Below are 13,315 nucleotides of genomic sequence, written 5' to 3' on the forward strand. Positions count from 1 at the left end.
GGGACCTTGCCCAACTCTATCTCTCTCAATCAGGTGAGCTACAAATGCAATTTTAAAAAACATTAAAAGCAAGTTTTTCGCTAAAAAAGTGCAACATTAAAAGGTGTATAGCTTAAAAACCAGTGCACATATCCGCTTTAGATTTGGGGGTTTTCTTTACACCCATGACAGCATTTACTATACCAAATTTAATTGAAACTAGAGAATGTAAGGTAGAATTTTTTCTAAAATTGTGTTGATTTGATGTGATATGACCCTGAACAGGAGAAAAACAAAATAAAACACACGCACACCTTATTGTATTTCTGATGCATTTTGTTATCATTTCGGAGACCATCCAGTGAGTAAAGAGGACGGGAACATCTCTCTGGTGTATTTCTGTTACAGGAGCCATCTGTAGGACACATACAATGTTGATATAGTATTTATTACATTGGGTGTATATTCATGACATGCGCTTATCTATTCTCCCTAGCGCCTTCATGATCCCTCACACTTCATTTTGACCTCCTCTAATTGCCCCTTATCGCAGGAGTTGCACCGTCAGTCTGTCCAGGACACTGTGTGTACAGAATGGTTCTCATTGACAGTAATCATTTGGGCTTCTGGATATAATAAAATCGTTTACTTAGGCTTTTATCAGAGGAACGTGCAGGTGTGCGCATGGGCTGTTCTCCCTATAGCTTGACCACCGAACAGGCCAATCTGTGGCCAACATGGGCAGATGCCATCCTTCGGTGGGTCCAGTAACTTTATGTTACCTACTGATCAACAACATCACCCAAAAACAACTTACACCATCAGGATTTCCTGTTCACACCCACCACATTCTAAACGGATTTTCTTAAAGAATCCAGAGCTATACAAGGGTCATTGTTTTGGGTTCACAAAGTAAAACGTAGCAAGCTTCACACCTTGCTCCATCTAGGGCAGCCTTATTGCATTTATATATGCAGAAATATTTACTGAAGAAATATCATTGCAATTATTAGTACTATAAGAGAGTACAACACTGTTCATAGGACATCTGCACCAATCTACATTAAATGAATAAACTGTACCTCTTTCATAAAGTAAAATTGAGTGACATGCTAAGAACAGCATGGAGAAAACACGGATTACCAATAGAAGGACATAAACACTGGGCAAAAGTCCATCAACATTCCGCAACTGGGACAGATTTATACTAGAGACCTCAGACCTCTTCAGAGAAGCTCTAATCCCCCTTGTTTAACTAGGAACTCAACCCCACTTATGTCCCTTCTTCCCATCTCTTGGGCATCACGGTGGCTAAGTGGTTAGCACTTCTGCCTCACAGCACTGGGGTCAGGAGTTCAATTCCTGACCATGGCCTTATCTGTGTGGAGTTTGTATGTTCTCCCTGTGTTTGTGCGGGTTTCCTCCGGGTGCTCCGGTTTCCTCCCACATTCCAAAAACATACTGGTAGGGTAATTGGCTGCTATCAAATTAACCCTAGTTTCTCTCTCTCTGTCTGTGTGTGTTAGGGAATTTAGACTGTAAGCTCCAATGGGGCAGGGACTGATGTGAGTGAGTTCTCTGTACAGCGCTGCGGAATTATTGGCGCTATATAAATAAATGGTGATGGTGATGATGATGATGATGATCTCTACCGCCATTTACACCTGTTCCTCACAGCACAGTTGGACCCATGAAGAACACATGATTATGTCTTTACCATCATTCCCCACATTTGACGTAGATTATAAAATGTTGCGCCAGAGCACCTCACCTTGTCTTTCTGTATTATATGTGGACTCCTTTATAGTTTCTTGGAAGGAGACGTTAGGAGTGTGTTCTACATATATCATGTGCCCAAATGTCATCCTTTGTATTACGTGCATGAGCTCAGAAGTAAACTGTTCAGCGGCTGCTGTTCCGAATCTATCCAAACGGTCACAATGTTTATCCAAAACTAAGTACCCCACAACTGGCACCGAGGATAAAACCGAACTCCACATTGTGTCATACAGGTCCAGAGCACAGCCAGGACACGAGAGTTAAAACAGCCATTACTTGTGAACTGTGAATACAGCATTAACATTAGACCATTCAGTGTCTAATGTAATTTCAATGGTGCCTCATAGTTACAACAAAAATGGCATAAAAGTAGGACACGCAAAACCTCTTTTAAAAAGAGAATATGTCGTTTTCAACGTGGGCAGACCTCACACGACGCCAGCCTCTGTTGCTTTAAAGATAAACATACAAATTACATCATCATCTTCACCATTTATTTATATAGCGCCACTAATTCCGCAGCGCTGTACAGAGAACTCATTCACGGGACCTGTCGGGACCCCGCAGGTTAAGTGTTTAAACACTTAACTCGACATTGCTGATTTAAATTAACCTTCACAGAGGTCGCAGTAACGTGAAAGTGTAGTGCCGGAGAGCTGTCCATTCGGAATAATTTGCTGACCGCATGCTGGTGCGATCGGAGATCTGTAGTGTCGGTTTTGCAGCAAGTCTGTTTATATTGAAATTGTCTTTCGGTCAATTCGAATTTTATTTTTAAGCCTCCAGTGTGTCAGAACTTTCAGCATTGTTAAAGCGACTAATTCAATTTTCCCCCATAGAATGAAACATTTAAGAAACTTTGGAAAATAAATGCATCCAAATTAGAATGACAAAACACTTGATATATACACATACATACAATCAATATTTACTCTCTCCCTCCTTCATCTTTCTTTCAAGGTCTGCATGCATATCTAAGAGAGGAAAATAAGCCTCATATAAAATAAACAGAACCATACAATTCTGCCTAAATTGAAGGAACTCTAATCCTATAGTGTTGTATTATTTCCCTTTGTATTTGCTCAAATAAATATTAAGAGAAGAGTGTATAACATATTCTTGTTATAGGACTTACAACGCTGCAGTGTTAATCTGTTACCTCTTCCCCATAAATCTTTTATCCCCTAATAATTACAGTACATTCAATGCAAAAGTAACGTGCGATACTGACGTATTGAAAGACAAATGATCAGTGTAATTCACTTTATTAGCACTAACATGAAACTGTGCAATACATTAGTGATAATTATATTGTGCGAAAATCATAAACCCAAAATTATACACCCATAAAAACACTATGGGGTTCATTCATTTAAGAGACGCATACTGAGCGCAACGTGCGCTTGCTTTAAAACGTGCGAAAGTCGGGTAAATGTACGCCCGAATTCAACAAGAAGCAGATGTGAGGCGCTCCCATTTCCTCCCACACTCCAAAAACATACTAGTAGGTTAATTGGTTGCTTTCAAATTGACCCTAGTCTCTGTCTATGTGTCTGTTAGGGAATTTAGGCTGTAAGCTCCAATGGGGCAGGGACTGATGTGAGCGAGTTCTCTGTACAGCGCTGCGGAATTAGTGGCGCCATATAAATAAATGATGATGATGTGTGGTGATGAATACGTGTGTAGGTCTGCTGTGCTCTACTAGGCAAGACACTGCAGAATATATCTACTATATAAATGCCTAGTGGCGTGTGTGAAAAAAAAAAAACCAAGCTGCAGTGCCACCTGCTGGGCAGAGTTATAAACTGACCTATATATTTCTTGAAGGAGAAGTGACAGTTGGGAGTGGTTGGTGGTTGCCGGGGGTGACAGTGGGGAGTTTTTAACACCTTAAGTAGCTTGATGAAGGATGTGGCGATGAAGATGAAGGATGAGGTGATGGAGAAAAATGATGAGGTGGTGACATGTGGACTAAACCACGTTAAAAAAGGGCGCTTGCGTCTGGAAGTAACGCTCTTCCCCTGAGGAGGCCTGGGCTAGGCCCAAATGCATGACAAGAACCTTTTTAACACCTTAAGTAGCTTGATTTGACTAGAATGCATGAGTATCATGCACGGGTTAACTTGTCCAATATATATGTGTACTAGAAACTCTCAAAAGAGTGCACAAAAAACTCAAAGAAAAATCTATTCAATTAATGTTCTATGTTAATGCCAAAATATTAAAATATAAAGAGAAGTTTTGTTTTTTCCATGAAATACATTTTTATGATGTTATGAATATCTACTGTATATAAAAAAATAAAATAAATTTTAGTATGCACACTGGGCCGGCATCACTAGTAACCGGCATTTAGACCTGGAGCTGGAGCAAGAGATACGGCTGAGAAACAAGTCATTATGAGATACCCAGAGCTTGAATCGGACTACGCTGTATGCGCTGCAGATAGCCACGCCTTTCTGTACTGACTACGACCACCAATCCCCACCTCGTTCCCTCCCTGAAACCATTGGCTGTAATAAATGTCCTTTGTGCGTGAAGGTGAATTAGACATTACGGCATTCTGTGGTGTAGGGCTCAGTTCTGCGCACGCGCAGATTGACTTTGGGGATTGTAAGCACAAAATCACTGTTTACGTCCCTTAATGATTCAGACCCTATTAGTGTAGCAATAGCACCTGAAGAGTAATGGCCTCTTGTGGATACATTATTTCTATCAATTTACAACTTAACCTGCTGTTCATAACCACTTTCTCTGGTTCAGTCTCTATGAGTTCATAACATTTATAAAATATACATGCCAACTCCCCCTGTCAAATGAGAAGCCCCGCCCCCACTATAAAATGCTGAAATTCAAGGCATTGTATAGCGGGGGCGGGGCTTAATGATGCGATAAAGCCCTGCCCACGCCATTCAATGCCGTGAATTTTGGCGAATCTGGAAGGTTTGCCTACTCTTTCGGGAGGACTCCCAGAAATTCGGGAGCCTTCCGGGGATTCTGGGAGAGTAGGCAAGTGTGATGTAAAGTGGTATATATTGTTAATTAAACAGACTCTCCAACCTAAATCAGTTTTGTTGTGTACTTTCTGTTTACGACAAAAGTAACAACAAGTCTCTCACTTGCTGCCATCTGGTGGTTTATAGGCCTTATTTCTGGCAGAGTCTCTCACATAACACAGTGGCTATGCTTGCTATACTGGAACTAGCATTGTACACTTACATTTCACATAGAAATCCAACCTAGGCTGGAAATAATACGTCATCTACAATGGTTTATTAGCAAGGACATTTATAAGGTGTTACTAATAATTCTCTACCCCAATGGTGTTTGTAAGGACCTAGAGTTTTCACACAAGATAAATATCAACAACTGAGTGAACAATTTCATGTTTCCAAATGACACGGATGTTTTACTTCTGTTATTCGTATGATTCACATTGGTACATTACCAACAACTGTGTGCTGAGGATACCCCCTTACCCAGTGATTCCTGGTGGTCTTCCATCATCGTTGTCTCAGTGCTGGAGGAATCTCTGCACATAGCAGAAGAAAATAATATATAGTGAGAAGCGTATCACCGTAATGTGAGAAAAAAAAGTAAAACTCAATAATGTGCATGAAACAGAAATGAAAAAACAGCAGCGTCCTATGTCTCTAGTAACACACAATGCTGCTAGGTGACAAAGATTCGAATGTGTTTCCCTAACTCTACAACGTATTGGTGATAAGCAGAGAAATACGATGTTCTGTGTAATAAATGTAGCTCATCGGTGTATGGTTTACAGTCCATATAAAGAAATAATAACGTGATCATTTTGTCCGTGAAGCAGAAAGAACACTTTGTAAAGAGTCCGTATACCACATAGGCGCCAGCTTTATATATCAGCCACTTGAAACACTGGAAGTCCAACCAGGGGGTAAATGTATCAAGCTGAGAGTTTTCCGGCAGGTTTGAAAAACCAATCAGATTCTAGCTATCATTTATTTAGTACATTCTACAAAATGACAGCTAGAATGTGATTGGTTGCTATAGGCAACATCTCCACTTTTCAAACCCGCCGGAAAACTCTCAGCTTGATACATTTACCCCCAGATGTAATAGGACCAAAAATCCGCTTAAGAACCAACAAGCAAGTTAAGTGATTAGGGGCCCACTAGTACTAATATTCTCTGTCCAATATCCAGTAGATATACACTGGACATAGAATAGGATATCTGAAACTCACAACTCATATTAACAGCCAGTGGCCACTACACTGTCTCACCCCTACTTCGCAGATTCCGAATAGCACAGTCATAGATGAAGCTTCCTGGTTAATAGATGTACATGAATCTACCCTAGAGGTCAGCAGAAGTGTCCATCAGTATAAAATCACCTGACCCGTTTCACTATAAATCTGACACACCTTCTGGGGTATGTATACTAATTACTTAATTATCAGCAACACGAAAAGCAAAACACAAACCGATTGTAACATTACATCAAAGTTTATTACCTCTATTTAGATTATGGACCAATTCAAAAATATATAAAAGGTAATAGACTTATATGCCAAATAACAAAATTGTCCCATATAAAGATCAATTGTCAGCTGACAATCAACTAAAAACATGCAAACCAATTGTAAACATTATAGCAAACCATAACATATTCACTTTCTCTATGGAAGAATAGCAATCTTTATTACCATATTCAATCTTTAGAGCAAATACAGATATGGACACTTTATAACGGATATCAGGGTACTTTATTATAATGATAAATCGCTAAGAGTAACCACAATAGTAAGTTACTATTACCTCACCATCAATCCAAGACAAAAACAGAGACACATTCTCCTTGTCCCAAGCAGACTAATGAAACATCATTCTGCATCGCTAACTAGGGAGACATGAACAGCTTGATTCAGCAATATAGCACTGTAATGTCTGCCCCTTTCAGATCTCTAAAACAGAGGAGGGTGGAAGATGCAGGGAGCAGGACTAGCGTCATTTGCATTGCACACTCACCTGTGCTAATGGTCACCTGCAGGTAACCATTAGCATCAGTCATCCTGCATGACAATGTCTACATAAAATGATCAAGAAAGTTGTACTTATATGTGTTAGAGACTTCCCTGTCTCCACTACTTCTTCCCTGGACTGACACCTGACTCCCCTCTGCCTGATCTCTCAGCACTGTCTCCACTACTTCTTCCCTGGACTGACACCTGACTCCCCTCTGACTGGTCTCTCAGCACTGTCATCACTACTCCTTCCCTGCACTCTCACCTGACTCCCCTCTGCCTGGTCTCCCAGCACTGTCACCACTACTCCTTCCCTGCACCCTCACCTGACTCCCCTCTGCCTGGTCTCCCAGCACTGTCACCACTACTCCTTCCCTGCACTCTCACCTGACTCCCCTCTACCTGGTCTCCCAGCACTGTCTCCACTACTCCTTCCCTGCACTCTCACCTGACTCCCCTCTGCCTGGTCTCCCAGCACTGTCACCACTACTCCTTCCCTGCACTCTCACCTGACTCCCCTCTGCCTGGTTTCCCAGCACTGTCACTACTACTCCTTCCCTGCACTCTCACCTGACTCCCCTCTGCCTGGTCTCCCAGCACTGTCACCACTACTCCTTCCCTGCACTCTCACCTGACTCCCCTCTGCCTGGTCTCCCAGCACTGTCACCACTACTCCTTCCCTGCACTCTCACCTGACTCCCCTCTACCTGGTCTCCCAGCACTGTCTCCACTACTCCTTCCCTGCACTCTCACCTGACTCCCCTCTGCCTGGTCTCCCAGCACTGTCACCACTACTCCTTCCCTGCACTCTCACCTGACTCCCCTCTGCCTGGTCTCCCAGCACTGTCTCCACTACTCCTTCCCTGCACTCCCACCATGTATCTGGGCCACCACTAGTACTGCACTGGTCCCCCCATGCACACACAGCTGATACAAGTGACATCTCACCCTCCTCTGCCAGGAGTGACCACTATCTCCGCTTACTCTGCTAAAGAGTCTGTCGGCTTCATTATGATGTCATCAATGGCTTACTATGAGTAAAGGATTATGGGAAACGTAGTTTGTTCTGTTTTATAGTTTCAACACTAGAGGAAAATGTAACAACAATTCCTTATACAGAGGTGTCTAAAGGCGACCGGCATTTTATTAAAGGAGAATGACAAGGACGCATAATATGGTTTCACAGATGTATGAACTGTATATATCCGTCCCCTGCATCCCTCTCCTCCCTCCATCCTCACTACCAGGGTACAGACACATGTCTATGGTGCTTCTAGAACTTCTACAACTAACATAAGACCGGGATTCAGGTCCAGAAAGCAAGTAACCTAAGGACCCCCTTCCATCTGATTTTTTTTCCTATTGCTACTTCTATATTTCCACTTCAACCACTGCATATATAATGATATGTATCCCATATACAGATCATCTTGATAGAATGTATAGAAGGGTTATATATTGCATAGTAATGTGCAGGGGCTTGAAAATAATGTTCCTACTGAAAAGTAGGAATCTGTTTCATGCCATGTGCGGAGGTGGTTTTGAAGGTTTGGTTGGATCAGGGGTGGGGGCAGCTAATCTGGATGCCTCAGTGGTGGGAGGTATGGTAAATACAATACCTGCCTAATGCCTACCAGGATGACTGCCCTCAGGGATGCGCCTTATCTTGCAGTGGTGCAGAGCCACTTGCAGCCCAGGATTATTTCTCCACAATGTAACAGAATATGTTCTGTTGCTATGTCCTGAGGAGCAGGACACATCCAGCTCTGTATTATACAAGGCAGCCTCAGAGAGCCATTCATTGCACTCAGTACCACTGGATCATTAATTCACATGAGCACAGACTTGCAGCCAGGTCTGTTTAGTCAGGCTGACAATGACAGTAAGTATGGGGGGTGGGATTCTCATATGACAATGTCACAGATACTCCGGGTATCCCAGGGTGTATGGTCCATTTTCTTCTTTTCAGCTATAATTAGTAATACAGCTCTGACAGTGTCTCCCTCCAAAAAGTCTGTGTTACTTGCTTCTGCTATATAAAAGAGCTGTATCTCTTATCCCCTAGAGGCTGGGGTGCTTTTCTGGCTGGTTTAATTATATATATATATATATATATATATATATATATATATTTACACTAATATTGATCACATGTAGTCCCAACAAACTCCTGACCACCACGTACAAGGCTCTCTCCCAGTCTACTGCCCGTTATATCTCTAACCTCCTCTCTACTCACACTCCTGCCTGCTCCCTGCGCTCGGCCAATGACCGCCGCCTCTCCTCCACTCTTATCACCTCTTCCCACTCCAGAATTAAAGACTTCTCCCGTGCAGCCCCCCCGCACTGGAATGACCTCCCTCCCTCCCTCGCTCTATCTATCTCTCTCCTAATCTGTGCACTTAAAACTCACCTGTTCCTCAAAACCTACCAACCTTCCACCTAACCCCCTCATCTTCTCTACTCATTCTCAACTCTCCCCCCCCCCCCCCCATGCCCATGCTACAACTGGCTTCCCTTGTGCTTGTTCTGTTTACCCTCCCTTAGGATGTAAGCTCGCATGAGCAGGGCCCTCTTGTCTCCATACCTGTTCTTCTGCTCCGTCTTTGTTGCATTAGCCTGCCTGGAGTTTCTGAAGTATTAGTATTTTTTGTTTATTGTTCTGTACTGTTTCACCCTGTATAGTCTACTGTTTGTACGGCGCCGCGGAAATCTTGTGGTGCCTAACAAATGTCAATAATAATAATCAGAGAAAGAAAGGGGGGGGGGGTGAACCAATCCGCTCCAAGGTAAGGACAAGATCAGGAAGTTATAATATTTTCTCCCTTGGTCATTTAATGTTTGTATGTTTGTATACTTTCAAAAATAACTGTATTTATGTTCTGCAATCATTACCACTCAATACCTAGATTCCTGGACCATGGCTGCGGTCTTATATCAGAGGATCACATAACATCTTGAGTCAGGCAAGTTCCTGCCCAAATGCTGGACGTAAAACATTTAGAATGCACTTGTCTTGCAATACTCTTACATTTATTCACAAATACACACATTGCATAATACAAATAAAAGCACAATAAAGAAAAACACATTTTCTAGGTATGATGGTTAGCATCAGACTTCAAACCCACCACAGCAGTCAACTACAAGTTCATGGATAAGACCACTTTCCTTTCAATCTTAATTAACATCAGATATGGACTATAAATATTGCTACATAACTAAAAGGTATTGCTTAACTTATAATTGTCTCAAATATATATTTATATATATACATATATTGTATATCGGAAATTGAACTCCCCACTAGATTTCATTGGGTACTGTAGGGTTTAGGTTATCATAAACTGATGAATATTGTTGCAAAAATCCTTTATGTTTGTAAAAATAATAGGCAGAAATGATGCTTTACTTAATTAATTTTTTTATAGTTACAAACATGCTTATATACCCTTCGATATGGAGGAACTCCATACCAAAACGTACATTAGTATAATTTCAGCTATTTCAAATGTTGATATGCAAAATCTAAAATCCCCCCAACTAATATTTGTAATTTTTTCCCCCACATGATCAGTGATGTATTAATAAGTTGTTTCCTAATGATCAGAGTGTTTCTCTGAATTTGATTCTGTAGTAAAACTTATAAGTAATAATATTTTCAAAATTCTAATTTTTTTTTATGAATTCTTTCATAATGTTTTGCAAGACCATCCTTTCTGGAGAAAACATTACCACATTCAATGCATACAAACGGTTTATATTCTGTGTGAGTTAATTTGTGTTTAGCAAGATTAGATTGGTTAGCAAAACCCTTCCCACATTCAGGGCATACGTAGGGCTTCTGTCCTGTGTGAATTATTCTGTGTGAAATAAGATTGGATTGATTAGCAAAGGATTTTCCACATTCAACACACATATATGGTCTCTCTCCCGTGTGAATTACCTGGTGCGCGTTAAGACAGGACCTACTAGCAAATACTTTCCCACAATCGGTACATGAAAAAGGTTTCTCTCCTGTGTGGATTCTCAGATGTTTAACAAGAGCTGGGTTATTGCTAAAACATCTCCCACATGCTGGACATTCTACTGGTTTCTCTCCGGTATGAACTTTCTCATGTGCTTTGAGATTAAATTTACTGACAAACAGTTTCCCACATTCAGAGCAGGAAAACGGTTTCTCCCCTGTGTGAACCCTGTGATGAGTAACAAGACTTGGTTTGTAGGCAAAACATTTCCCACATACTGTGCACGTATATGGTTTCTCCCCTGAGTGAGATCTCTGATGCTTTGTGAGAGAAGAGTAAAGGCTAAAACCTTTTCCACACTCGGTGCAGATAAATTGTTTTTCTGCCGTCACAATCTGCCCGTATTCGTCTATCTCGCAGCTGCGGACTGTGGACGTTGTTGCTGAAAGAAATACATTTTGGCTGAAATCGTTTACTTCATAACCTGGAGAGAGAAAGGGAAAACATTAGTGTGTTATTGTGTTACCACTGGTACAGTAATTGTTTATTTTGTGTTAGCACCATATATCTTGTACATGTAGATCTGTGTATGTACACGATAAAGCATGCTCCAGAAATAATTTTACGTACACAGACAGGAACCTTTTCAATCTTTAATGGACCACTGTGAACATTTCTAAACGCATATTCCAAATTAGGGATACAAGGCACAGATGCGGTATAGACGCAGCAGAACTTCTGATATTGTCCACTGTGCAGGTTTCAGAACCTAGGAGCATCTCAGCCCTTGGATTCCCCTAGGGGTAGACGCAAACTTTTTGCAGGCCGATGGCAGCCATGTCAGATAGGGGAGAGCTGGTCTGCTTACACTCATTAATAGATCAGACATACTAGTGATATATTGCTAGGTGGCATATCAAGTTTAATTCATGATCAATCGCTTCATAGATGAGGCTGGAGAGGGGTAAATGTGCACTCTGTGGCACACTTGATGTTGGAATCAAATTGAGATTTCCCTTCAGGGAGTGGGTTTTTATTTTTGCATAAAAAACATGCGGATCAGCACATAGCAAATAATTGACGTTAATGTCCTTCACCAACCCAGTAATGAAGCAGCTGTAGATTCAGTGGAATCTATGTATTAATGCAGATAAAGCCCCAGTGCTGGAGCTGAACACAAAATATAATATTGAGTTATGACATATACCTGGGCTGAGAATAGACAACTGGATTTTACCGTGCGCGCCATCGCTCTGTCTGTGCGCACCGCACGCTGGACGGCCTTTAATGCAGCCAAGAGGTAAAGAGTTGAAATGTGCTGCTCCTCCATATTTGCCTTAGTGTATAAACTCCAGTATTCTCTCAGTGTTATACACTTAGGTAGCAATTATATACATATGTAGTATCTTTTACGCAGAAAATGTAAAACAAACAATAAAAAAAGTAAAATATATCTTCACTAGGAGAAGAAAGGAGAAAATAAATATGTACTGTGCAATACATATGTCTTAAACCACAGACATTCCTCCCCAAACACATTCTTGGGTGTAGATTTATAACTAGTACATTTTAATACATTCTAGAACAGTGGTGGGCAACAAGAGAGCCTGCAAGTCTTCACGTCCCCAGCTGTTTTATTGTCAGACCGGTTTGTTAGATCTTGTACAACCGGTTTAAAATGCTTGAAAGGTGTCTCTTTCTTTGATTAAATGTTTGTACATTATTGCTGAGATTAAGGGTAAAGTGCGGACCTTGAAAGTCTGCCACACAGAAAAACAGGGGGGGAATGCTGTATAGTCCATAATTGTTCCTAATGAATATTTATATAAACTCACAGTTTATACAAGTAGAATTTAGTGGTGTTAATATGTTCACTCTGTGGCATAATATGATTTGGGGGCACTATTGTGGCATAATATGATCTAGGGGCACAACTGTATGGCATAATATGATTTGTGGGCTCTGCTGGCTTAATATCAATTGGGGGCACGTACTCAGGCACGAGGGAAGTGGGAGAGTGTTAATATAATGTGGGAGGTAGGCTATTAATTTAATGCTGGAGTTTAGGTGGGGGCTAATTATTTAATTAGTGCCATTTTATTTGTGGGGTGATGTGGGTCACTTTAATTTAATATGGGGGCCTAGCAATTTAAGAAGGGGTGATTGGACCTTTAATTTAACGCAGGGGTGGTTTGGGGGCTATTGATTGAAAGTTGGGCTGTTTGGTGAAAAAAATGTCTAAATAATTCATATTCACATTTAATAAATAATGGCAGTGATGGTTATGGGAAATAGCATTTATGTTTAAGAAATATACCTATTTAATTTATTGCTGGGGTTGTTTGGAGGCAGAGAAGTAGATTTATTTATTAAATGTGAATAGTAGTATTTTAATGTTGAGGCTGGAGGGAAGCCTAATTATAAAACATGGGTTGTACTGATTAAACACCAGGGCTGGTTGGAGTTTTATAAATTACATGTACCCATTTTTTTCTTCTAAATAGGGCCTCCAACATTCCAGGATCAAGACAAGCAGCAACTAAAGACACAAGCAGCCAAAGGTGGTGTAAATGACAAGGACAGG

General features: G+C 41.1%; 1 protein-coding gene across 1 annotated transcript in view; it reads right to left on the reverse strand.

The window, feature by feature from the left end:
• LOC142095448 (uncharacterized) overlaps positions 1 to 13,315 on the reverse strand; it is a 43,839-nt gene that overhangs the window by 8,371 nt on the left and 22,153 nt on the right. The window contains exons 7-10 of the mRNA XM_075178394.1: positions 10,427 to 11,215; positions 7,748 to 7,790; positions 5,238 to 5,290; positions 294 to 394 (exon numbers count right to left, since the gene is read on the reverse strand). Coding sequence (XP_075034495.1) covers positions 294 to 394; positions 5,238 to 5,290; positions 7,748 to 7,790; positions 10,427 to 11,215 — 986 coding nt within the window. The remainder of the gene's footprint in view (positions 1 to 293; positions 395 to 5,237; positions 5,291 to 7,747; positions 7,791 to 10,426; positions 11,216 to 13,315) is intronic.

The sequence above is a fragment of the Mixophyes fleayi genome, chromosome 6 (genome assembly GCF_038048845.1).
Source record: "Mixophyes fleayi isolate aMixFle1 chromosome 6, aMixFle1.hap1, whole genome shotgun sequence".
Lineage (NCBI taxonomy): Eukaryota > Metazoa > Chordata > Amphibia > Anura > Limnodynastidae > Mixophyes > Mixophyes fleayi.